The sequence below is a fragment of the Colletotrichum abscissum genome, assembly GCF_030869225.1.
Source record: "Colletotrichum abscissum strain IMI 504890 chromosome Unknown Scaffold_3.1, whole genome shotgun sequence".
Lineage (NCBI taxonomy): Eukaryota > Fungi > Ascomycota > Sordariomycetes > Glomerellales > Glomerellaceae > Colletotrichum > Colletotrichum abscissum.
Genome location: NW_026850209.1, coordinates 529067 through 555019, shown reverse-complemented (window position 1 = coordinate 555019; position 25953 = coordinate 529067). Strand labels below are relative to the sequence as shown.

The 25953-nt window shown below is 53.6% G+C and overlaps 9 protein-coding genes across 9 annotated transcripts; 4 read left to right on the top strand and 5 right to left on the bottom strand.

Annotated features, from left to right (window-relative positions):
- Positions 1–77: 77 nt before the first annotated feature.
- Positions 78–1042, bottom strand: CABS01_01521 (uncharacterized protein; the record flags this gene model as incomplete). Its single annotated transcript, XM_060534901.1, has 3 exons — positions 78–373; positions 612–709; positions 816–1042. Coding segments are annotated over 3 exons (621 nt in total), but the record flags the coding sequence as incomplete, so codon positions are not given.
- Positions 1043–2784: 1742 nt separating this feature from the next.
- Positions 2785–5980, bottom strand: CABS01_01520 (uncharacterized protein; the record flags this gene model as incomplete). Its single annotated transcript, XM_060534900.1, has 6 exons — positions 2785–3459; positions 3535–3780; positions 3836–4404; positions 4470–4773; positions 4823–5166; positions 5224–5980. 6 exons carry the CDS (start codon positions 5978–5980, stop codon positions 2785–2787), a joined length of 2895 nt encoding a protein of 964 aa, XP_060398089.1.
- A 691-nt stretch (positions 5981–6671) lies between these two features.
- Positions 6672–6908, top strand: CABS01_01519 (uncharacterized protein; the record flags this gene model as incomplete). Its single annotated transcript, XM_060534899.1, has 1 exon — positions 6672–6908. One exon carries the CDS (start codon positions 6672–6674, stop codon positions 6906–6908), a length of 237 nt encoding a protein of 78 aa, XP_060398088.1.
- A 1016-nt stretch (positions 6909–7924) lies between these two features.
- CABS01_01518 (MCM2/3/5 family protein) lies at positions 7925–10679 on the bottom strand (the record flags this gene model as incomplete). Its single annotated transcript, XM_060534898.1, has 3 exons — positions 7925–8179; positions 8238–10581; positions 10675–10679. The coding sequence occupies 3 exons, from the start codon at positions 10677–10679 to the stop codon at positions 7925–7927; spliced, it is 2604 nt and encodes an 867-aa protein (XP_060398087.1).
- Positions 10680–11169: 490 nt separating this feature from the next.
- On the top strand, positions 11170–12887 carry CABS01_01517 (uncharacterized protein; the record flags this gene model as incomplete). Its single annotated transcript, XM_060534897.1, has 3 exons — positions 11170–11297; positions 11359–11413; positions 11472–12887. 3 exons carry the CDS (start codon positions 11170–11172, stop codon positions 12885–12887), a joined length of 1599 nt encoding a protein of 532 aa, XP_060398086.1.
- A 1468-nt stretch (positions 12888–14355) lies between these two features.
- CABS01_01516 (amino acid permease) lies at positions 14356–16121 on the top strand (the record flags this gene model as incomplete). The annotated part of the gene is made up of 3 exons (XM_060534896.1): positions 14356–14644; positions 14737–15076; positions 15134–16121. 3 exons carry the CDS (start codon positions 14356–14358, stop codon positions 16119–16121), a joined length of 1617 nt encoding a protein of 538 aa, XP_060398085.1.
- A 400-nt stretch (positions 16122–16521) lies between these two features.
- Positions 16522–17838, bottom strand: CABS01_01515 (uncharacterized protein; the record flags this gene model as incomplete). Its single annotated transcript, XM_060534895.1, has 2 exons — positions 16522–17189; positions 17280–17838. 2 exons carry the CDS (start codon positions 17836–17838, stop codon positions 16522–16524), a joined length of 1227 nt encoding a protein of 408 aa, XP_060398084.1.
- A 650-nt stretch (positions 17839–18488) lies between these two features.
- CABS01_01514 (uncharacterized protein) lies at positions 18489–19733 on the bottom strand (the record flags this gene model as incomplete). Its single annotated transcript, XM_060534894.1, has 1 exon — positions 18489–19733. One exon carries the CDS (start codon positions 19731–19733, stop codon positions 18489–18491), a length of 1245 nt encoding a protein of 414 aa, XP_060398083.1.
- A 3281-nt stretch (positions 19734–23014) lies between these two features.
- Positions 23015–25910, top strand: CABS01_01513 (glycosyl hydrolase family 31; the record flags this gene model as incomplete). Its single annotated transcript, XM_060534893.1, has 3 exons — positions 23015–23246; positions 23323–24058; positions 24113–25910. 3 exons carry the CDS (start codon positions 23015–23017, stop codon positions 25908–25910), a joined length of 2766 nt encoding a protein of 921 aa, XP_060398082.1.
- Positions 25911–25953: the final 43 nt, after the last annotated feature.

The window sequence follows — 25953 nt, the reverse complement described above, 5'->3', positions numbered from 1 at the left end:
TGGAATCTTCTGTCGCAGACGCACACACAACGGAGTGTGCATCAATTATTGCCTCATTTGAATACACAACCGCTCGCTCAGAGGAAATCCCACGCAATCAGCATCGGCAGTGCCACCATCAGAAATATGCAAGAGATGAGCGCTGGGATGACGGGCGGCACAGACTCAGCTGCTTCCTCGAGGAACCAGAATAAGTCGGCTAGCGGCACGAGAACCACTCTACGGAGCAGGTCGATGGCGCTCCGTGAACGACGGCAGCAGCGGCAGCGGGTCCAGAAGCTGTGGCGGTAGTTGACATCGTCGTGCTTTGGTGCTGAGAGAGCATTCCGCACATCGGCACTTAGGTCTGGTAATGACCGGGAAGGAGGCCGGCCTTTTGTCCGTTGTCAGCATGAAGGTTCATGATAGTCCTCGAGAAATAAAAGAGATGAACGCTGAAGCATGCAAGATAGGTTGTATGACGGACTGTTACAGTGGGTGAGATGGTGGGGACATCAACGGGAGTAGGTGGGTGCAGATGGACAAATTAAGTGGAGGACCGGGAAGAAGAGAAGATGCCAAAAAAAAAGTAGGATTAGGCAAGTGGGTAGGGTTGAACGCCGGAGACTCACCGAGAGGTGTCCGGGGCGGCAGCGGCGACCGGGCGCCGGAGGCCGGAAGGGGAGACCGGCTGCCGTCGGGCGGGATTTCCTGGGTCCGGCCCTTGGTTCTGGCGTAGTAAGCTGGCTAGCTGTTAGAATAGGTACCGAGAGAAGCGCATGATAGAGGAACACAGGAAGAGATTGCGGTAAAGATACGTACGCATTTTCGCTTACTCGAGCTTTATTGCCGGCGGAGTTTGTCCTACTCTCTCGGGCTCGGGAATACCGGACGAGGAGCGAGGCTGATCGTGTCGATGCTGGACGCTCTTGTTGGCTCCGGTCGGCTGGACTTCAATCGCTAGAGCCGGGACGCAGATGTTGATGATGCCAAAGTTGAAGGGCTGGCATTCCTCAATAAAGGGAGAGAGATTGGGCGGGGAAAGGAATGTTGCAAGCGGAATTGCTTTGGTGGCGGTCCGTTTTAGCTTGGCCCCCTTTTGATCCCCCTCGTTTTTCTGTTTCCTGTAGGTAGGTACCTATCCGTACAAGATTGGGGCAAGGAATCGTGTGGTATGGATGATTCAATTGAACAAGGCTCTTGGACCTCCTTTGTTGTTTGGGTGCAGGCGAGATGCCGAGCCGACTGGTATAAATCTGGAATGGGTAGTCGGGAAGATTGAGTGTGATGGGATGCCAAGTCGCTATGTGGATGCCAAGACTAATGGCGAACTGATGGGAAGAGTGGACAGTTGATGCGGTGGGCGGTGCACGAGATGCAACCAAGTCTCCTCTGCGTATGTGAAGCAAGGACGAATATTCGCCGATAGCAGAAAGAACGGATGAGGTAGGTGATGTAGCCGTTGCAGGAGGGATCTACAGCCAGCTGCAGGGTGAGATATCCGTACTTGGCAGCGACGAAATAATTGTGGATAGGAAAGGGAAGCGAGGCGAGAGGCAAATTGGTGGATAACCTCAGATACCTTTAATATCCGTACATGTGTCCGTACCTTCCTTGCTGACCAAGTAGTAAGTAGGTAGGTGTCAAGGTGATGATTGTAAAGAGAGAAGCCACGGGCGATGCTTGATGCCAAGAAATCAAAACAGAAGGCAACTCAACCTAGCATGCTGACTGCTGTTGCTCGATTCGCACGGATGCCGCTGCAAGCGTCCAAGGAGTAATTGTTCGATATGTTCCTTCGTCGTTGCCCCGGGTTCCTCTGTACCAAGTACCGTGCGCTGCCCTGCGCGCTCAGTGCTGTGCTTGCTGTACGTAGTAGTGTACACTCTTTTTTAGAGTTTGGCGCCTGTCCCAAGCAGTGCTGTGTATTTTTGTTAGCTTCTTCCTCCCCCGTTGATGTCCGTGGTTTTGATTGATCGAGAATGCTTGGCGTGGAGATGAAGAGGTGAGGAACTGAGGATAAGCCACAATCACCAGTCCCGCGTAAGCAATAGGATTGGCGGCGAGGCTGCTAGTGATCATCACATAACCAAGGAATCTCTGAGAGTCCTCTACACTAACTATCGCATAAACTCTATGTACTTAGCAAATGAAAGGGGGGGAACGGATGGGGGTGGTAAGGCATTTCTTCCCCGAGAAATGCCAGTTGGCCAACTCATGACTGGTGGAGGGAAACCTTCACTTCAAGTTTGGGAGGACGTTTTGCACAGCCTCCTTTTCTCGAACGCCGTCGATTGCCGGGCACCACCTTGTCCGGCCCGATGGGCGTGTGCGATTAATGCCCCCCAAATTTGCGCTTCATGCCGGGAGGTCCAGTCTAAGACTCCAACAACTGAGACTCTAAAACTCCAAGGTGAGTACGCAGTATGAGGAGGGGCGATGAGCACAGGCCCTGAAGGTAAATACTAAACCGCCAAGACTCACTGGAAATAACAAGTTGTGACGACCGAGTTGCAGAGTCCATTTCGGTACGGAGTACAATACACCTCAACGGACGAGAGATGATGTTGCCGTACGGATGCTCAGGTGGCGATTATCTGAAGCAGAACTGCTCCTCTCAATCATTTGAAACTTCCATAAGGTAGCAAAGAAGTATTGCCCGTCTACCTAGGCTGCCACTCTCCAATTCAAGCTATCCTACATGAAAACACATTACCTCCAGCCCCTTTACTTTACTTTACTCGTATTCAAAAGACCATGTGCCAAGACACATCATTAGAGTCAGCACAGCCAGCAAACCTCCGCTCAGAACCATGTATTCCTCGTGCTCAGCCTCTTATAACTACTCCGCTCCTGTCCGTTGTACCCCGTGTCAGCAGACAAGTCCTGCTTGGAATACTTGCCACGCCACGGCCTGTCGTTAGCCTCTTCGAAAAAGTAGTGATTCGCACCGCTCGTGTAACCAACCCGCCACGGCACAACCAGATCCCTCTTCACCGGCCCGCCGCCGCAGCTGCCCTTGAGCTGCTCGCTCGGCGGCGAGTTGACAGCCAGCGCAAACAGATTCTGCGGCTCAGTAAAGTCCGTCACCAGGCCGGACCGGGAGAGGAGGTAGGCGAGGCAAATCACGTTGATGACGAAGACGAGGGCGAGGACGAGGTAGAAGCACTTTTGCCACTCGGCGCTGTGGCCCGACGTGTACTCCTGCGTGCGGATCGAGGCGTTGAACGGGTCTAGGCTGCCCGGCGCGCCGAGCTGCATCTTTTCGTGGCGCCAGTAGTGTTCAAAGGGGGTGTTGAGACCGCCGATGATGAGGGTTGACGAGGCGTAGACGGCGAGGGCTTCGGCTATAGAGGGGAGGAGGGGGTTGAGCTGCGGCTCTTGGAGGACGAATTGGGTGAGGATGCGGGCGTTGGAGGCGTTGTTGTTTTGCGCACCGCCGTTGATGTCCATTGACAGACGCCATTGATCCGCAATGTTCTACACAGAAACATAGGTAAGTAAGTAACGATGAAAAAGGAGGTGTTGGGGATTCCTTGCCCTCCAGTCTGTCACGGGGGTGGATTCCGTGACTTCGGTGTGGACGTTGGTGTAGCTGTCTGTATCATCGGGGTCATCGCAGTGTGCTTGCATGTGCGCTCCTGCGGTGCCCGAGATGTTGAAGTGGGTTGAGCAGTTGGGTGACACCCATGATCTCATCTCACAAAGGGTATAATCTGTGATGGACGCCGACTTTGTGAGGATGTAAATCGCGTCGCTCTCCACCGATGTGTTGGTTATCATGTTGTAGTCCGCAGGATACTGTCAGTTGCTGTCAGCCCTTTCTTCTTTCCATTTGCTCACCAATATCACATACAAGCGGGAACACCGGCGGCCGTCGCCCATAGTCTTGGCCCCAGCGAAAGATCTCATCCACCGACGTTCGATTTAGCCACTCCGTTTCCGAAGCGCCGGGAACATACTTCTCCCAATCCAATTTCCCGGTTCTCTGTCCTGGAACTGTCGTGTCGTCGTACAAAACCTTCCCTATGGGCCACTCTGTATAGACCAGTGGCTCCAGTTCCTCTGGAGACATGTTGACACACATGACGTTCAGTGCGGGCGAGACCACACTCGCTCTAATGCCGTACTCTCCTACACCCGACAAGTCATTTGGCTGGAGAATCTTGTTGACTGGATTTGTTGCTGCATCGTAGACACTCGGATGGGGAATTGCGAGCGTCACATTGTTGATTATCCTGTTGAAGCGCTCGTATTGTTCAGTCGTGTTGCTATAGGTCGTCTCAATCCAAGCAGAGGTGAGCGTTGTGTTGTCGTACAACAAAGCCGATCCTACAGGGCGGTGTTGAACATCAACGGTATCGCTTGTTCCGTTGCGATTGATGGACTCCCAATCACCTAGGAACGAGACCAAGTTGCGATATGCTTCACACAAGCTGTCAGCATCACTCAAATAAACATAAAGCCTTATTAGAAAGACCTGTACGTACATTGGCCAGCATATTGCACTTCCAGGCAAGCATTTCCAGCAACATCAACACCCAATGGGTCACTATCTCGTAGTGGTGTCGGGCAGGTTTCACGGGCAAAAGGCGGGTTCATGTAGGACGCCAGAACATAGCCGCTCAATGTCTTCGTCTCCCAGTCGCCAAATTTAAGCTTTGGTGTGATCATGGCGTCTGACGCAGTCGTATAAAACGTTGAAGCAATGGTGGCAACAAGAGACACCACTCCGAGAATGGTCATACCAGCGTACGGCAGCGTCTCCCAGTGCGTGATCAGGAATCCAGGTTGCTACTAAGTGTCAGACCTATCACAACAATACAATTCAACCTTGACTCACAATAACCCAATTCCTCATGGTCATCTCAGCCAAGGTCATGCCCTCTGACCTCCTCACAAATGCGCGACGTGTCAATACCTGGCCGATAAAGGTGACAAATACAGTCACGAAAGATATTTCAATCGTCTTGGCAAACATTGCGCATACCAATGACGCTGTCGACGGGAGGATGCCACCGCTTGATGAGATTTGAGGACCCCAGCGTGGCTGTACAATAGCCACAACGAGCCAGAGGCAGCTCAGTCCTGTGGAGTACAACGAAAGAATCAAGATGGATATCGATAGCCAGTTATGCTGCTTCCTGTGCACATCGTTCCGCGAGTCACAGTAAGTCGGAGGACGGCCTCGAGTGCGTATTAGTAGTCACTCAACATAGGTCAGATATACGGGGCACGGCTTACTGAATCTCTTATACAAGGCCTCCTCGTCATCCATTGGATCAGGCTCTTCAAGAGAATTCTCATCCCGTCTCGTCGAACTTTGACCAGAAGTCGACTGTGGCGGCCTGGCCTGTTGCTGACTCTCATCTTTGCCTGGAGTTGCTTGACCTAGGTCCCCCATCTCCTCCGCCTCTATGAGAGGCCATGGCTTTGAGGACTTTGGCGGATCGTCCCACGGCATTGATATTTTGCGCTTTGAACTTGCTCTGCGTTTCCCGTCCGGTGACGACCAAGGTGACTGCAGAGGCGAGATGGTGTCCTGTTCCGATTCGGGTGATAAAGGTGCAGCGCGGCGTTCTGTTGTTCGTGGTGAAGCAGGTTCAGGCTTTGGTGAGCCCAGAAGGCCTTTGTTGGAACGAGGTGTGGCGGGCGAGCTAGTTTTCGAACCAACGGGAACACGTGCGAAGGAGACTTGGTTGATAGATCCCTCCACTGAGATACCAAAGGGGTCTCTTCCGTAGAAGCTTGACTTGTCAGGTTGAGATGGGGCGGTGCTCTGGTTATGTGCGGCGCCGTTGAGGGTCGAATGGTCCATGTCGACACTAGGTGTCATTGGCTCATAGCCATTCTTTCGGGGAGTTGAAGATGAAAGAAAGTTGTCTGGAGGTGAGGACGAAGACTTGCCATCCCGTCTTTCCGAGCCAAGCAGGTGAGTCTCCTCCGCTTCAGTGATGGGGTCTATGGAGAGAGGGGCGTGACTACGATCAGTATCTTCCATGATGGGTGGGTATTAAGGAATATCAAGGGCTTGGTGTCACTACAGGGCAAACATTAAAGACTGATGATGATCCAATGAGACATGAAAAAGGGCGGTGGTTCCGTCTCTCAAAAGATCGGCGGAGCCGTCTGATTTCGAATGACGAAATCTTTGGATAATACGGAGGATGGATCCTTGGCCCGTGTGGTAAAGGGCTGGTTCCAATTGAGGGTACTTGGTCTTTGCTGATAGTGAGTCGAGCAATGCTTCTCGAGAGACAAGTGGTAAAGGTGATCGTCGGGGCGTCTAGAGGCGTGATGGACGCTGCCTTCCGTCGAAGCCGTAGTTGCGTCGCGTACGTTATCCGTGTTGAGTAGCACAAGACGTGACACGACGCCAACAAACCAGAGTGTGCTATCTGAGACTCACAAAGAGGTGTCTTGGAACCGTTTGTCGTCGTCTAGTTTCGTTTCCTGCGACAGGAACTCGGAGTAGTCGCAAGGGGGATCCTTCCGGGACGCGGATCGCAAACGGGTGTACAGGGAGACCGAAATTGGCACGCAAAAATAGGAATAGACTGGTGCGTATGAGACCTTTTGGTGTCTGTAAGACGGAAGGCGAAAACAGGGAGAGATATGAGGAAGCAGTTGAAACTTGAAACGAAATGTATTAGTTAGAAAGGAGGGAAGAGGCTCTCTGAACTTGGTTCCTCATGGGATTAAACCAACCTCAGCTTGCGGCCTCGGTAGGAAAGCCGAATGCCTTCGGGAAGGCAGAAGACTTCTTCATATGTGAGAGCCTCGACTGCCAATTTCTATCCACCCCCCTTCTCCCCCCGGCGCACTACGCCTGTCGTGTCGAAGATCACTGCTTCAGACTCGCAGGGAATCAAGGTAGGAGATGCAAGAAGCCGGCGCGGATCTCCGGAGACGTGAACCTCTATGATTGAGGTTATTCTCGCTCTCATCTGACATGACAAAGCTCGGTTAGGGGTTGTTTGCTGAGAAAAAAAGAAGGCTAGCTTTCTCAAGCAACGGTGCATGAGCTGACGGAGAGAAGGGGGGTTGGAAAGGACCACAAGCGGAAGAAGCGAGGGTCACCGCCGCCCAAACCTGCATAATGTCCGGGAGGTGGTACCAGTCTGGATCGCGGCGCGGATGAGGCCAACAATGGAAAAACTGTTGGTCAGGTCGCCCAGGGCGGCCGCATCCCGGAGTCAAGGCTTGGCTCTGTTGGTTGGAGTCGTGGAACCTTGTCAGACTCTTCTTTTTCAGACGAGGCCGATGCAAGGGAGACGAACATGACGCACGTGGTTCGTGTGTAACAAAGTGTCTAGAACACATGCCCCCCACATTCATCCAGCTTGCGCTCATCAAACGGGTTTGAGCCCATGTAGCGTACGATGCAGGAGAAGCTCGATGAAGGGTGATAGAGCGAGGCTGTGTGGGTGGCTGCGGGTTGCCGTTCGTGATCCAACTTCCGAGTTGTGCACCACACGTTCTCGTCACCTGCATGATGCCGCATACTCCTTCATGTTGTTTCTAATTTGGGCCATCCCACCGCGGCGGAATCGTCCTATTCAAGCTAATTCACCCACCACTCGCTGTGGTGTACCTTGCGATCGAGGCTCTTAGTGTAGTCCTCTTGTCACCGCTTCAAGATGGCTACCAGACTATACGGAGTAGGCGATCAACGATTTTCTGCCCTCTTTCGCCAGATAGAGCGGCGCGGTGCCTACACGCGGAAATCTTCTCAACTCATTTTGTTTTTTCATTACTCCGTGACCCTGAAAGAAAGAAGCCACTGCTTACAATATCCTGATATCATCTATCAAATACCCTCCCCAGGATACATGCGCTTCGCCTCTGCGCCGATCGCTGCCAGCCTGCCTTGCCAGTACACGTAAAGGTCCGCCCATAGTGATTAAATGCACAACATCATAACTCTCGAAATAGAATCAACAACTTAGGCTCGGACTGCACCCGCTCGTCTCGTCGCCTGGCTTCCGGCGCCAGCCCTCCTTTGGGAACCCGGCTTGTTCAATGTGTACTTGGCGAAGGCGCGTGCCAATGCCTTCTTGCAGCTGACCTTCTGGCTTCCAACGAAACTTTCGACAGTTACGGCAATGGCTCTGTCAATATCTTCCGCTTTACAGTACTCCGACAGTCTCATCTTTGCGAAGGCCTCGCTGATACGGATAATGGCTTCGAGATGACGCACCTGCAATGACATTAGTTGACTTGTTGTTGTTTCGGGTCATCATTTGGAAAGAACTTACCGTGATAGGATACGCGCCAGTTGCCAGGGATTCTCTTCTCATATCGGCGAACAGACGCGCGACCTTGTCTTCGTCCATGTTGTACAGCTTGGGACTCACGCGATCGCGCGCATATAGAATGTACTTGCGGAGAAGTTCCTGAGGGATCTCACTCTCCTTCTTCTGTGATTCTGCTTGCGTTTCCTGGTTCTCTGACTCGTGCTCAACATCCATCGAATCCTCACCGGGCTGTGATGTCGACGGATGACTGCGGCTGTGAGAGCCAACGATGAACCGCGCAAGACGCTCATCCTCTTCAGGCTCAACGGTATCCCGGACGACGCAAAGAATGTCGAAACGAGACAAGATGGGCTCCGTAAGTTCCACGTTGGCGGAGAAGGGAATCGTTGAGTTGTACCGCCCACCAATAGGGTTGGCTGCAGCAATGATACCGCAGCGCGCCTGAAGAGTCGTGACGATACCGGCCTTGGAGATGGAAATCGTCTGTTGCTCCATGGCTTCGTGGATGGACGTCCTGTCCTGGTCGTTCATCTTGTCGAATTCGTCAATCAGGCAGGTGCCCTTGTCGGCAAGCACCAAAGCGCCACCTTCGAGAGTCCACTCGCTCGTCAAAGGATCTCTCCGAACACTGGCTGTCAAACCGACTGCACTAGCTCCCTGTCCCGTTGCGAAAACGGCTCGATGGGCCGTCTTTTCCACATACTTGAGAACTTGGGACTTCGCCGTACCGGGATCACCCAGCAACAGAACGTTAATGTCTCCACGGACCTGGTGAGAGCCTCGTCCTACTTTAGCAACGCCTCCAAATAAGGACAGCGCCACAGCAGTCTTGATATCATTATGGCCATAGATGCTCGGCGCCATGGAGTTGATGATCTTCTCGATAATGCCGGGTTCGCGAGACAATTTGCGAATCTCGTTCTCATCTTCCTCCGTCATGCGGAAGCCTGCCAGCTGGTCGTGGGACTTGACAACATTGTTTGCTTCAAGGATAGTGGCGAAAACAGGGAATCCGTTCCTGTTGTTCAACTGAGCGTCGTAGTTGTTTCTGTATACGCCGGTCACTTCGATCTCTTCACCAGGCTTGGCCTTGTCGATGAGATCCCAGAGAAGGATGACATCTCGGTGGCGAGGCAAACGACCAGCGGGGACAGTGCCGGGCGACTCCTGAAGGGTAAGCTTCTGGTAGTTGCGGTAGACCGTCTTCTCGGAGTTCAGGGTAAACGGGCCTCGGGACTGGCAGGCTTGGCAGTACGAGACTTTGACCTCGGTGTTGGCTTCTTGCTGGAATGGGCCGAGTGTGACCCCGCACTTGGTGCAGTCAAATTTGACATACTTGAGCTGAGGGAAGACGCCAGTTCTCTTGGTGACGACTCCACTGACACGCACCAAACAGTTCAGGTGAGACTGACGAAGCTGTCTCAGGGTATAGTGAACGGGAAGGTCGAAAATGCGGACGTGGATCTCGGAGTGAATACGCTCGTAGTCGGGGTAGTGAAGGAGCACAACGTCCATGGCAACCTCATCAAAGAGCTTAAGCATCTCGGAGGGTGCGTTGGCCAAGAAGTAGGCAAGAATTGCTTTGGATGTTGAGAGTTCTTCGTAAGAGACTTCGAGAGACTCGGCGTTGATCTCACCAAGGGTACGAATGCGGTTTCCGTAAACAGAGGAGCCGTGGTCGTCGGTGTACTCCGTCAAGAAAGCTTTGAACTCTCTCTTTATGGTGCGTTGCACAAAAGGTTGGGACACCCATTCCGTCAGACTAGCTGCCTTGACATCCTGTAGGGCCTCGAGGGAAAGCTCTTCGTCCATGATGTCCGCATCCATGTCTTCATCAGGGTCCTCATCGTAGCGATGGCGCCTACGTCGAGGTTGGGCCGAGAGGTCAATATCGCCTTCGTCGTCTTCCCCAGGCAGGAAAGCAGCAGGCACTCGTTGGCGTCGAGCGACTTCTCGGTCTCTGCGGTTGAGCGTGGCCTCGAGCCGTCGTCTGGCAGCTAGGTCCATGTCTCCATATTCGCCTTCGTCGTCGATGTCGATACCTTCATATCCATCATCGTCCCTAGCTCTGTAGTCTACTTCGAACCCCTCTCGGAAAAGATCAACTTCATCTTCGGCCATTTCATCAAGCTCGTCCAAGTCATCCTGAATTTCCGCCTCGTCCTCGATGTCCTCGTCGTCGTCCCCACCATGCGCCATGAAAGGAGCAGGAGGCGATGATGGCATAGGACTCGAAGCTGGGCCGATCGATGATCCATCGTCGCCATTTGTGCGACCACGCTTGCGACTCGATTGTGTGGCCAGTCCTCTGTTGGCAGAGCTGGGGTTGCTTCGGAGGGGAGAACTGTACGGGCGGTTAGCGATTAAGTCTTTTTCTAGTGCACCACAGTGGAGCAACTCGTGCCTGAGCCGACTGGGACGATATCGCGAGCCTTACCTCATGATGGCGATGTGTCAAGAAGGCTTTGTGAATTGGATCGACTATCCTTCTAGACTGCGAAAGCTTGCGACAGAATCGACAGAAGCGGTTGTGAAGAAGAGGGGGGAATGCAGAAACGGGGAGAACTGGGAGTGGGATGAAATTACTAGAGGGCCCCATCCACGTCGCCAGGGGGAATCGCGTCAGGGGTCAGCGCGTAAAGTGGCACTTTGCCTAAAACAGACGACGCGTAAATGGGCAATTGTGGACAGCTGAGAGGAAAGTGCAGGGTACGTATCTGACGTACCAGCTTCCCCAAACGCGACTTCTCGATGGTACTGGACCCAGAACACTTACCTCAATGTTCAGGTCTGCTTTCATACTTATCTTACACTGCCTCAATCAATCACTCTATCGCATTCGACGCCCATTTCCTCTACCATTCTTCAACGATCACCTCAAACCCCTCGAATCAATTCAATCATCTGAAATTGGAATTGCGCACCTTTAACAATGTCAATGGACCCCCCTCCGCCACCAGCTTCGGCCGGCGACACCGATGCCCCAGTTGTCGCGCCGAAGACTACACGCAGCGAAAGTTTCTCGTCACAGAAATCCACCGACTCTCAAACTGCTGCTGAGTGAACTATCCCTTAGTATTCGCCAGTGTTGAGCTTGGACTGACCGCTGTCTTTCGCACAGATTCATAAGGGACCAGATGCAATTGGAAGCCGACGCGCGCGAGGCTCTTCCCTATGTTCGTCTTCTCGCATCTCCCTCCTATCTACAAGATCAGCTATCCTGACTTTTCACAGAGCATCGAAAGCTGCACCAATATTCTCGGATCCCTTCGCCAGAGTGTCTTCGCCTGCCTGACCTGCAATCCTCCCCCCGCCGAACCCAAGGACCCATATGATGGTGCAGGAGTCTGCTATGCTTGCTCTATCCAGTGCCACGGCGAACACACTCTTGTCGAGATATTCACCAAGAGAAACTTCACATGCGACTGCGGTACTAAGAGATATCCGCCTACCACTCCCTGCAGTCTGCGCCTCAACTCTACTACTAATACCAAGGGCGGCGTGCATTCGGAGGAGCCGGACGCGAACAACAAGTACAACCAGAATTTTAGAAATAGATTCTGTGCGTGCGAGTGTGATTATGACCCCTTCCAGCAGAAAGGCACCATGTTTCAGTGTTTGGGACTGGGTACGTCCGAGACAGGCGGCTGCGGCGAAGACTGGTACCACCCTGGCTGCTTGGTTGGAATGGGGCCCAACTGGTTTGAGAGCATGAAGAAGGAGAAGCCCGCAACTGTTAAGGAACCCACAGAGGCCACAGCTATGCCCACAATCTCGGAAGATTCGGAAGCGCGCCCTGGGGACGAAGCAACGGCCGCCAAGAAACAGGACGGTGATGAGGATGTGGAGGATGAGGACGAAGACCCACCGATGCCACCCGGCTTTCCAGGCGAGGACGACTTTGAAGCATTCCTATGCTACAAGTGCGTTAATGCCAACCCGTGGATCAAAAAGTATGCGGGCGCCAAGGGATTCCTACCAGCAGTCTTCTCGACTCAGAAGAACGCAGAGGTAATAGGCACGGAGGAGGTGGCCAAGAAACGAAAGGCAGAAGACGACGCCGACGTATCAGAGGCTAAGCGACTGAAAGGTACATCTGGGCCAGCCGAGGGTCAACCCACCAGCAGTGCTCCTGCTGTTAAGCAGGAGACTCAGGAGGCTTCGTCCGTTACATGTCGGTGGGCTTTACTTCCATCTCCACCGGCCGGAGAGTTCTCGCTCTTTATGACAGAAGACTTCCGCAACAACATATGTCGATGTTCGTCATGCTACCCTAATCTAGACCCGCACCCACAGCTTCTGGAAGAGGAAGAAACGTACGAGCCGCCAATGTCTGATGGCGGGAACTCGGAGCACGGAGGCTCCACAAATGGCAGCGGCAGCCTCCTGGAGCGCGGAGAGAGTGCCTTGCGCAATGTAGACCGTGTTCGTGCCATCGAAGGTGTCATGGCGTACAACCATCTGAAAGACCAGTTGAAGCCGTTCTTCCAGCAATTTGCAGAGAGCGGCAAAGCAATTGGCGCAGAGGACATCAAGTCTTATTTTGCCAAGCTCAGAGGCGACGACCAGGCCATCAAGGACGCGGGAGGTTCAGCCAATGGGTCAAAGGACGATAAGGACGATTCGCGTCGGGAGCAAAGTGGCTACTGATCTACTTGAGTATTATGGTTTCTCTTCTACTTAAGGTTCTGCTTGTATGATAGCGTGTATGCCGGTTTCGATTGGATGTCGACCAGCAAGTGGTTTGCCACAAGGATATGGCTCATGAGGATATATGGCCTTCTTCAAACGATGTTGCCTGGTTTGAGCCCACAACTCCGAATAGTAACTACATTTCTCCGGCAGAGAGCGTGCCGTGTGAGGCTCATCTCGCGCCTCCTTGAGGAGTAAGTGATATTTGAACCTCATCTGGCGAGTTCAATGCTTCTGTATCCCCGGCCAAGGACAAGAATGGGTGGTAGTGATGTACCTTGGACATAAGACGTGCCCAATGCGGTACCAGCCCTCCAGGTTGCGAGGCTACGAGTAAGACGCCAGCAACCACTCATGTTCTGTGGCGCAACGATCGTATGCGGACAAGCTTCAGGCCTAACTAAATGTCAAAATCACACAGCTGCACGTAAGAAAGCATGTTCCCGTCACGGGACAACGAGCATGAGGGCTTGTTCGAGACAAGCCCCCGTACTATACATCGTGACTAGTCAGAGCAAATGTGTAACAGCCATGATGGCATGTAAGGCTGGTCTGAGTTTCACATCGGGGAACACAATGTTGACGTGATTCTTCTTCCAAATAGCATCGTCGATGTTTCTTCTGAAAAATCAGGGGAACTTAAGATGGATTGATCCCGTTGATGAAGCCGAAACTTATGGATCAATTTCAAAACTTCTGTGCTTGCTCCCCGAGAAGTGACAACTCACGAAATACTACTGCGCATATTTGACTTTCTGGACCACAAACCATTCCTGACTCACTTCTCGGCTTCACCTGGTGGGGTTCCGTAAATCATTGCCATGCTACATGCGTGGCGCCAGAATCATTGCCGGCCAGGCTGGCGTGAGGACCTTGGTCGACACATCTCGATATGGAGCTGACCTAGCGACTCGGGGCTCTTAGGACTGCGAAGAGAATTGTCTTTTGGCGCTCTTCTGGTCTTATGCTCGAGGCATTTCGTTGTTGACGAACGAGTGCTTCCCCCGTAATGGTTGAATGTGTGATATTTAGTAGAGAATAAGAAGATAGCTGGCAGAGATGAGCACAATGTCTGCAGACCGCGAGACAGCCCCGGCCAGGAGCAACTGCCACTCGCGTGGCCGTAGAGGCCCGGAACGCCCTTTCCAAACCTTGTGAAGGCTCGACCGTCCGGGATCTCTGCCCTCTCTTATCTTTACATGAGCCGTTCAAAGTCATGTGCCGTGGTATTGTCGTCCCGCCCCTGCTCACTTCCATCGGGATGCCCGCCCTTCGAAGCTGCTACGTTTCCTTTATATAGACCGAGTTCCGTTCTCTGCTTCCATCACGGCTTCCATCATGCCGTCACCTCTTTCCCCCACATTCGCTCCCTAATCTTGCCATCTTCATCCTCATTCTTTATATCTATCTCCCTTGCAAATTTTCCATGATGGCTCCTAACAAAGAGGCAACGATGTTGAAGATGAGGGCCACGAGGTCACCAAGCGACCAAGGCATGTCCGATCCCATCGACGCCGCCGAAGGCGCTAAGCTCGAGCGAAACATCTCCATACGGCATATGGTATTCATGGCTTTGGGTGGCTCCATTGGTGCCGGCCTCTTCGTCGGTTCTGGTGCTGCTCTCGGCTCTGGCGGACCCCTATCTCTCGTCCTCAACTTCGCTCTCGTCGGCTTCGGCGTAACATGTACCATGGGCTGCCTGGGTGAACTGGCCGGTAAGTGTTCTTCCGCATCTCTGTCCCGAACTCCCCCCTTGTATCGATATGTCAGACCGCAATAGCAGTGCCCAACTAATATATTATTGCAGCCGCGTATCCTGTAGCAGGCGCCTTTTACGAGTATTCGAGACGCATGATATCAGAACCCTGGGGATTCGCAATGGGCTGGAACTTCGTGTTTAACTGGCTCATTGTCTTTCCTTTCGAGCTCACGGTGATCGCAGCTCAAATCAAGTACTGGGCCCCAGACTTACAGCCGGCCTTTGTGATAACGCCAATACTGATCGTTCTGACCGCGACCTCGTTCCTCGGCTCCAAGTGGTTCGGCGAAATTGAACATGCCCTCGGCATCGGCAAGGCCCTCGCTATCACCGTCTTCATCTTTGTTGCGATCTTCATTATCACTGGCGCCGTTCCATCAGATCCACGGTACTTATCTTCTGCTTGAATCGCACTTTGTCATAAAGCAATCTAACCGTTCGTTAGACACGGAACAGGAGCTAAGTTCTGGCATGACCCCGGTGCGGTGAAGAATGGCATATCGGGCTTTTTTCTCGTATTCCGAACCGCCGGCATGTCCTACGGTGGCACGGAGCTCCTGGGCCTGACGGCGGCTGAGTGCAAGAATCCCCAGAAAGCCCTACCTTTGGCGACCAAGATCGTATTTGGCCGCATCTTCTTCTTCTATATCATATCGCTCCTCTTGCTCGGTTTCGTCGTCCCGTCCGATGACCCTGGCTTGGCCTCAACCGGCCACGGTGCCAAGTATAGCCCCTTCACACTCGCAGCACAACTCGCCAACATCCAGCATCTCCCGAGCTTCTTCAACGCCCTTATCGTTTTGGCAATCATTTCAATGGCCAACACCAGCATCTTCGCTGCCAGCCGAGCCTTCCAAGCTATCTGCGAAAGGGGCATGGGCCCTCGGTGGGGAGCCACCGTGAAATGGGGCGTGCCTGTATATGCCTTCGCCATCACGTCCGTTTTTGGCCTCCTTGCCTTTATCAACCTGGCGCCCGGCGGCGGCGCCATCTTTGACTGGCTATTGAGCCTTTCGGGAGCTAGCAACTACTACACGTGGGCGTCCATCTGCGTCAGTCATATTCGTTTCCGCAAGGCATGGGCTGCGCAGGGAAATGATACCAGTCAGCTTCTCTGGAGGAGCCCCTTTGGCGTCTGGGGAGGCTGGGTTGGACTCGCCATTTGCTTTATAGGGCTCGCTGCAAATGTCCTGACGGCAATTTGGCCCATCGGTGGTCATGATGCGCAGGCCGTCATCCGCGACAACATTGGAACGATTATCCCGATTGTGTTGTATATCGGCTATCGGGTTTGGCAGTCGATAATCATGAAGGTGAAGCAGCCTATGCTCGTCCCATTGGATGACATGGATGTGCAGACGGGTATCCGTCTGCTTGAGGATGTTCCCATCTCGGACGACGGGGGAGTCACTTTAGTCCGTGGTGAAAAGTGATTTATGCCGTTGATGTACAGCGATACCGCTGAGTTGACTAACTGTGGCGGTCAGGGCTTTGTGCGGCGAGAACCAGTCGGAGTTGGGTGTCTTTTGCTTTCCTTAGTAATTGAATAGCAACAGTAACAGTAGTAACAGTACACAACGAACAGTCTCAGTAGGAGTTTCGTTTCATTTCAACAAACCATTCATTAATGTATTCGTGAAAAGAGACCAAGGCTAAGGTGCTTGGCCAGTATCACAAGAGGTATAATGCGATCGCCCATTTGCTTTGCAAGCGATTCTCCTTTCCAGCAACCCCCAACGCCAGCAAGCTTTTTTACCCAGAATGCTCCTTACGCCACCACAATCCCGATGGCATGCTTCATAAAACAGGTACTAAATGCATTGTGTACTGCCTTCACTGGCCAGAGGAGCCAGTGCTCGAATTCGCACTCGAGGGTCTTGGTGGCGGAACGGGCATACCCATGGGGATTCCTAGATCTCTCTGCATCGGGACGCCACCCATCATGCTGGATTCCGGCGACTGCGGACGCGAGTACTCGTCTCCCATTTGCTGGCTCCCAGAAAGCTGTTCTTGAGCGGCTCTCTTCTCCAGCTCCTTCAACCGCTCCTTCTCCGCCGGGTCGATGAGGTCGTCGTCGTCGCTCCAGCAAGGGTCCTCGTCGCTGACCTCGGGCATGGCCATGCGCTTCCAGAACCGAAGTTCCTGGCGCGCGGCCACGTCCTCCACGCGCCGATCCCACCGCGTCTCGTCCTCGTCGTACTTGCGGCGGAAGTTGCGGAGCACCTCGTTCGCCTTACCCGCGCGTTCCTGCATTTCCCAAATCTGTTCTCGGAGTCTGCTATTCTCGGCGCGGGCTTCGGCGAGCTGGGATCGGTACGAGCGGTGCCATGCGGCGACATCGGTGACGTGCTTTGCCTTGTATTCGTGGAATTGCTTCAGCATTGCGGCGAAGACTGTCGCGTACTGGCTAAGGAGTGTCGCGTTGGCGTCGCGGCTGTATTTGGCTTTTTCAAGGGACTCGGAGAGGATGGAGATGAGGGTGTCGAGATTCTGTTCTTGAGCTGAAGAGAAGGTGCCATGTGTCAGTGACTACGGTAAAAAGCAATTGGGACATGTGCGCGTGGGCGGGTGTGCGAGCAGCAAGGGCGTACCAAGAATGTCGTCTGCAGCGTTGTGGATGAGGTCGTCATTGCCCATTCCCTGCGTCCTCGCGCGACTGCGCACCCTTCCAAGACCAGAGACAATATCCTCGGTGACGCGACGGTTTTCCGTAAGCTGCCTACTCAGCTCCTCGACCATGCCATAGATGTAGTTGAGCTCGGCCTGCTGACCGGCAGGGGTGGGCACGCCGCCCATGCCGTTGGGCACATTGCCGCCGTTCATTCCGTTCATGAGGACGAACTGCTGGTACTGCGCGTGGGCAAGGGCTTGCTGGGCGGCCGAGAGGGATTGCGCGTTGGCGGACGGCGCAGGCGAAGGAAGTTGCGGCGGCGGGAGGGAATGTTGTAGCTGTAGCTGTTGTTGTTGCTGCTGGTGGAGCTGCTGCTGCCGCTGCTGTTGAGTCTGATGCTGTTGTTGCTGTTGCTGCAGCTGGAGCTGGCGGGAAGAGAATTGGACCTGTTGCTGCTGGGACTGCTGTTGCGACTGGTTGTTGGAGCTGAGGATGGGGTTGAAGGCGAAGTCGTTGGAGGTTGAGGCAGGAAAGTTCATGGCCCTTGGTGTTTCTGCCCGCTTTCGAGTGGGAGGGGTGTGGGTTGGGTTGCACAACTGGCGGGCAGCTGTCGTGAGTGAGATGGTTGCTCTGCTCTCGTGCTCGCTTCGCTTCTCTGTTTTACCCGGAGGTGAACCGGGGGGACGGGGTGACAGCGCCGGCACCGCTGCTGCCACAAAAGAAGAAAAAGGCAACCTTGATTGACAAGACGCTTCTGAGGGGTGGAGCTTATCTGGCGCGCGTGTGTCTAGGTGCGGGTGCGACGGGTCTCCTTCGTGGGATGTATCTGCTCTCCGTACCGTTTTGGGTTTGGAGTGGTAGGAGAGGGTGGAAGGGGCAGAAGGGGGTGTGAATGCTGCGAGACGCCCATGGTGGATGAGATATTGACTTAAGCGGATCAAGTTTGCAAGTGAACTGAGGATTGAGCTGCTAACGTAAGCGATACTATCTTGGGTGGGTTATGCACAAAACGGCTATCAGCCAACTAACGGCCAACGACGGGCCCTCGGTCTTTCCTCCTATCCAGTTCTTCCTTCCTTCTCTGGATAGAACCTTAAGGAACACGATGCCCAAGTGGAAATTAAAACAAGAGCAATCCGAATGAGACCAATTGAGACCACTTTTCCTCTCAGACCATTCGGTACCCAGACTAATCCTCGTCAATGTCCATGTGGCTGTTGAGGATAGAGGCCTTGGGCGTGAGCTCGTCACCCTCGCCATCCTCACTGACCGCATCGTCAGCCTTCTCGCCGTTTGCAAGAGCGTAATTGGCCATGATCTCTTTCATGTTCGCAGTGTCTTGTCCAGCGAGTGTAAGAGTCTTCTCATAGTGATCGCGGCTTCGCTTACGATGGGCCTTGGTCGGGGTGGTTGGGACACCAGCGTTAATGGGCTCGTAGTACGCAGGCTCGAGGCCAAGGGGTCGAGGGCCAGCGGGCTGGATCGAGGGACGCTCAAGCGAGGCAGACTTCGAGGCCGACGCGATACGGACGCGGTTCTTCTGACGACGAGTGGACGGCGAGTTATCCTCAACGTCGGTGTCGGCGAACATGACTGTGGGAGCTGTCTTGACGCTGCGAGGGCGACTAGGAGGCGGGCGGCCGTGGCCCTCCTCGTCGTAGCGGAAGCCAGGAGGCGGGGTAGAGGGGCCGCACTCGACGTCGTGCTTGCCGATGGCCGTAGCAGAGTCGGCCTCGGGGCTAGCATCACCTTTCATCTTCTTGCCGAGACCAAGGTAGTGCTTGGGGCTGGGATCGAAATCAAGGGCCTTGGCAATACCGGGGCCGGACTTCTTCACACCAGTGCCCTTTCCATCATGGGCTCCGTCAGAGATACGGGGAGCCTTGGCCGTACGCGGAGTCTTCACAGCATGATGGGCCGGCTTGGTCGGGGTCGCAGCCGGGTCATGAGAGCTGTCCGAGGGCTCCATGTCGTAAGCGCCATCCAAACCTTGGACTGACTTCATGATGGGCTTGTCATCAGTGCCCTGGGCAACCTTCTTGCTGGCACGATAACGGTCGTGCTCGCGAGCCAAGCGGGCAGGCAGAGGCTCCTGGTACTCGCGAATGGGTTGGACTTCAGCGTCGTCCTCAGGATAGTCAGACAGGTCCACTTCGGTATCCTCAGGCGACTCGGTGAGTTCGCCTTCGTCATCGGCGCTCTCTGGGTGGCCAAAGAGGTCCTCTTCAGTGTCTTTGGGCAACTCATCAAGCTCGTCCGACGGAGATCCAAAGCCAAAGAGGTCCTCCTCTTCTTCATCACTGGGCAACTCGCCGAGCTCAGAGTCAGAATCAGGGTCACCGAAGGGATCCTGGGGCATAGGATCAGTCGCAGGTGAATGAGTGCGGCGGACATCGCCAAGGCCCTCGTTCTCATCAGTGCCACGAGATGCCATTTTGCTCTGTATTCTTTGGGGAACCCGTAGTCAAATTTGACTTTGAGGATGGGCTCTAGCTAAATAACTGTTAGCTGAAGGTAAATGGGTAAGTCGAACTGAAACTTACCGGCTAGAGTGTCGGCTTGATCGATCTTCAGAGTCGGGAAGCTCGGTAAGTCGATGGTGGACACAGACGAGGGAGGGCTAGAAGAAGATCCTTCGATGAAAGCGAAGCAACTTGATGGGACTTCGGTCGAGAGAGAAAAAAAAAGCTCAATCCTCAAGCAAAGCGTTGCTGAGAATCGCGTTCGACACCAGGATAGAGAGGCAAGGAAGGGGGAAAAGAAAGATAACTGCTGGTAGGTAATGATACCTAGCTAGACGCGAAAGAAGCCGTTCGCTCGGGGTAAATAAAGGTCTGATGAGCTCGCGTACTGGCACAAATAGTCGAAAAGACTCGAGCAATCGCCAGTAGAAGTTCTGCTGCTCGGGAATGTATCGTCAGAATGGCAAAGACTTGTTGATGGAGATAGATGTATCTCAAACTTACTCGAAGGATGGATTTCCCTTGACGACAGAGGTTGATGATGTTTTGACCCAGCTTCTTTGAGGTGAGGAAGAAGGGAAAGAGAGGTTTGGGTATGCTTGAGCAAGATTTGTTGTTGTTTACCTTTGTGGAAGCTGGTGCCCTCGTCGTGGGGCCTAGTCAGATATGCCCCGGGGGAACTTCATTCTGTTTATCTTTATGGAGACGGGTGCTCCTTTCGTAGGGTCCATTTGAAGGGGATTGGACTTGCTGCGGGAGCATCTGTTATTGTTCATTTTGATAGAGGCGGGGTGCCTTCATCTTTGAGCCTGGTTGTGTATTCTCCGGGAAGAGTTATTACAGTCTGTCATCATGGAGGCGGGTGCTCTCGCCATGAAGCTCAGCGTGAGATACTTAGGCTTGCCCCGGGGGAATTCAGCGTCGTTTATGATTGTGGAAGCTGGTCGTCTCTTTATGGAGCTTAATTGCAATGGGAATTCAGGAGGCATATATCGATTCAAGTTCCTTTGCTGCCTTGGAGGACCATATCACCAGAGTACTTGAACACCAAGATAGCATCGGGGCGTCAAGACTGGCTCTCGAACAGTTGCCTGTCGTGATTCGGGACCACACGGCATGAGTATAGTGGTCTGTAGACCACCTCAGCCACCATGTATGAGATGATCTTGAGAATCTGTAATACTGATGATATGTCATGTCCGACGAAGTCGAAGAATTCTATCCAAGCATGTGGCCGAAGGAAACCCGAGTCCCTCGCAGGTTATTACATCACTAGGATATTTCATGCCTTCTCAAAGGCACATAGAAGCACTGCCAGTCTTGGGGGGAGGTAGCTTTAGAAGAAAGTGATGGTGGCTTTATTGGGAAGAGATAGGAGAAGCTTTGGTACTGCGTATGGCATCTCAAGCTGGTTTTCACATCAAACAGAAGATTCTTTGAGAGGTTCAATGAATGATTATTAGCGAGATGCCAAGTAAGCGTACAGATCAATGGTGCAATATGAAACCATCGTCTACCAAGACTGACAAAAAGCTAGAGGTTACAGTTTCCGGTTCACTGTTATGGACAGGCAGAAGAGGGTACTTTACGGGACTCTTGAGACTACAGGGCGGCCCAAACACCTTTTAAGGGCGTGGTACTACTTACTTTTGTAACATGAAAAAGGTATTAATGAAGAACCAGGTTCCCCAGCAAGCGTTAATTTCTACGACTCGCGACTTCTTTTGACCAGTCTCATCAGGCAGCTGGCGATCCTTAGTTTCTCATACTACATTATAGAAATTCTCATTTCAAGGCATCCAGGGATGTTTCTGGCAGAAGTAGTCAGAGAAAGATGAGGGAGCCAACTGCCTCCGATAGAGCATGACGAAGTTATCCAATGTTGAGACTAGAGAAAAGTAGTTGAAATTCGCGATGAACATGGATTCTATTCTACCTTGGGTTGCTTCTTCGTCCTAACCCATGGGAGTTACATCCGCTTGGCACATCAGATCCTCCCGACAATATGGCCGAGGCCATGCTCATCTCGGCCGATTGCAATTTTGAGTGCTGCCAACTCCAAGCCTTGGACCTGGAGAGAAGCAAGGTCGAAGCGAGCAGTTGAGGCAACGCCAGACACTACAGGCGGAGAAGAACGGGGAAGAAGTCAAGAAAGAGAGACATCAGATGGTGAGCTTGCGGAGACTCCGCCGCCGGACCAAGTTTACCGGGGGCTACCGATTATTTAGCGGGTGCGGGGTGATGCGGGGCCTCCAGCTTCCCCGCCATCCGGTCAAGCCACCCATTCGGGCCGTTGGGCACCCCATCCCGCCGGGCTTGTCCTATCCCATGCTAAAAAGCCGGAGGCCACTGCAAGGTAAGGTATCCGTACGGAGTACTGTATGTAGAAACAAACGAAACATGAACAGAAAAGATTGGACCAGTTCTCTCGCTTTCATAGTGTCGTTTCAACACTCCTTCATCCCTACCTCAGACACCACCAATGACAGCTCATCCATGCAGACAGCTACCCTTGCACCGGGCAAGCAGCAAGCTTTAGTACACTAGCGCCGCTCTAGCATGATGCGTTTTCTCCATCTCGCTCTTGTCCCCCCGCTGCAGTTGGCGCAGATGCACATCATCATCCCCCCCCCAAAGTCCCGTAGCTCCCAACTGTAAAGCCGGTAGACTGCGGGGAAGTCGATTCCAAGAACGAGGAATGAACAGCGTGACCTTCCCATACCGCATATTTCCTGCATTGTTCTTTTTTGTTCTGCTGTTCATCTAGGTAGACACGGCCTTACCTCGCTCCATTACTCGCTCGCGCCATTCAATTAAATAGACTTCTAGCCGCAAATGAGCGGTCCCGAACCTTGGCGAGCTACGCGCCAGGAGAATACGACATGGACCAGGCATCCCCAGGGACCTCCGGACACTGCAGATGAAAGACTGGATGACGTTCATGCTCTGGCCCTGCACCTATCACGGGCCGTCCGCAAAAGTCGCCTAAAAACATTTTGCGTGAAAGCCCAATTAGGTAACGGGGACCCAGGAGCTTTCGGGATGAACGGTTGGAGAGCAGGAGACGTCCGTTGCCGCCTTCTAGCGGGGTCGCGTATTCCAACTTACACTCTCAGCCAATGTAACGATGCATAACCAGGTCCTTTGATCTGCAAAGCGACACCAGGTATAAAGTCCGCCACTGGGCCATGTCGTGGACTGTTGTCCAAGCTTCTCTTGCCCTGTTTGCCCATACTCTGCCAAGCTTGTCAACATGGCGAGAAAGCTTTCTGTCCTCGGACTACTCAGCGCAGTAGCTTCAGCTGCTGTGATCCGCAGAGACTATCCTAGCGACGACGCGCTTTCAAAATGCCCGGGCTACAAGGCTTCCAACGTCCAGCTGTCCTCGACTGGATTGACAGCAGACTTGTCGCTGGCCGGTGAAGCATGCAATGCGTACGGAACCGATCTGACAGACTTGACTCTGACTGTCGAATATCAAACTGGTGAGTTCCTCGATTTCTTCATAGCCATCCCGTGTCATTTCTGTGCCTTGTGAACCAATACTCAGACATACTGCAGATACCCGTCTCCACGTCAAGATCCAGGATGCCGCGAACCAGGTGTACCAGATCCCCAACTCTGTGTTTCCCCGCCCCGAGGCCACCAGCTTGACCATCGCAGAATCCAAGCTGCAATTCAACTACACCGAGAACCCCTTTTCCTTCAGCGTGAGCCGTTCCGACACAGGCGAGGTTCTCTTCGACACTTCCGGAGCCAACATCGTCTTTGAAAGCCAGTACCTCCGCCTCCGGACCAAGCTGCCCGAGAACCCCAACCTGTACGGTCTGGGCGAGCATTCGGATCCCTTCCGTCTGAACACGACTGACTACATCCGCACGTTGTGGTCCCAGGATTCGTACGGCATTCCCTCTGGTGCCAATTTGTATGGTAACCACCCCGTCTACTACGAGCACCGCAAGAATGGCACCCACGGAGTCTTCTTCTTGAACTCCAACGGCATGGACGTCTTCATCAACAAGACGGAGGAGTCTGGGCAATATCTTCAGTACAACACCCTCGGCGGAGTCCTCGACTTCTACTTTGTTTCCGGTCCTTCTCCCATCGAGGTGGCCCAGCAATACGCTCAGATTACCGGCCTGCCAGCCATGATGCCATACTGGGGTCTAGGTTTCCACCAATGCCGTTACGGATACCGCGATGTCTTTGACGTTGCTGAGGTTGTCTACAACTACAGCATCGCCGAGATCCCCCTCGAGACTATGTGGACCGACATTGATTACATGGACAGGCGAAGGTAAGCGATAATTAACATGCTATGTACTCCTTCAACTAGACTAACAACCCGCAGAGTATTCTCTCTCGACCCTGAGCGTTACCCCCTGGCCAAGGTCCGCCAGCTTGTCGACAAGCTTCACGAAAATGATCAGCACTATATCGTCATGGTAGACCCTGCAGTGGCCTACGTCGAATCACCCACCCTGCAACGCGGCATTGACGACAACATCTGGCTTCTCCGTAGCAACGGTTCCGTCTGGATCGGCGTCGTCTGGCCTGGTGTTACTGTGTTCCCTGATTTCTTCGCAGAGAACATCACTTCCTTCTGGAACAACGAGTTTGCTCAATTCTTCTCGGCCGATAAGGGAGTCGACATTGATGCCCTTTGGATCGACATGAACGAGCCGTCAAACTTCCCCTGCTACTTCCCCTGCGACGATCCTTACGGTTCCGCTGTTGGGTTCCCTCCCGAGCCACCAGCCGTCCGCGAGAACCCCAGACCTCTCCCCGGCTGGCCTTGCGATTTCCAACCTCCTGGAACCGACTGCGGTAACAACCAGACCAAGCGATCTGATGTCCTCGTTCGAAAGCAGATGTCGCCTAGAATGGTGCCCGCCGGACAGACGTTTGACAATTTGGTGCTCGCCGAGAGACAATCATCCGGTGATCAGAAGGGTCTGCCAGACCGCGATCTTCTCTTCCCCAAGTACGCCATCCACAACAAGGCCGCTTGGGACACTGAGTCGAACGCAGCCCGTGGTGGGATTTCTAACAAGACCGTGAACACGGACGTGATCCACCAAAACGGCCTGGCCATGTACGATACCCATAATCTTTACGGCTCCATGATGTCCTCAGCCTCCCGAGTTGCCATGGAAGCCCGCCGTCCGGGTCTTCGCCCCCTCATCATCACCCGCTCCACATTCGCCGGCGTCGGAAAGCATGTAGGCCACTGGCTCGGCGACAACCTTTCCAACTGGCAACAGTACCGCGTCTCCATCTCCCAGCTGATGCAGTTTGCTGCTGTGTATCAGGTGCCTATGGTCGGCTCCGATGCTTGCGGTTTCGGCGACAACACCAACGAACAGCTCTGCGCGCGCTGGGCCGCCCTCGCCGCCTTCTCCTCATTCTACCGTAACCATAACTCCATCGACAGTATTTCGCAGGAGTTTTATCGCTGGGACACGGTGGCTGACAGCGCTCGCAAGGCCATCGCCATCCGCTACCGCCTGCTTGACTACATCTACACTGCCCTGTACCAGCAGACCAAGGACGGCACTCCGCTCATCAACCCGCTCTTCTACCTCTACCCCGAGGACGAGAAGACGTTCGGTCTGGACCTTCAGTACTTCTACGGTGACGCCATTCTCGTCGCGCCCGTGACGGAAGAGAACTCAACTTCAGTTGATGTCTACCTCCCTGACGACGTCTTCTATGACTGGTACACCCATGAGGCTATCCAGGGCACCGGTGCCACAATTTCCCTGACAGACAAGGACTACACCACGATCCCGCTCTTCATCCGCGGCGGCACCGTGCTGCCTCTGCGCGCGAACAGCACCATGACGACGAAGCAGCTGCGCGAGGAGAACTTTGAGCTCTTGATCGCGGCTGGCAGGGATGGCACTGCAAAGGGCCAGCTATATCTCGACGATGGTGTCAGTGAGGAACAGGCAGGTATCACGCTCGTCACCTTTGATTACAAGGACGGCAAGGTTTCCGTGGATGGCGAGTTCAAGTACTCGACGCCGCTCAAGGTCTCCAAGGTTACGCTTCTCAGTGGAGGTACTCCTGCGAAGAGACAGGAGACCATCAAGACGGTTGCTGTCGAGTACGCCTTGACTGGACCTTTCGTGATCGAGCTCAACTGAGATGGATGATGGGTCACCTGGATGTAGCGGGGTGTCTTTACTT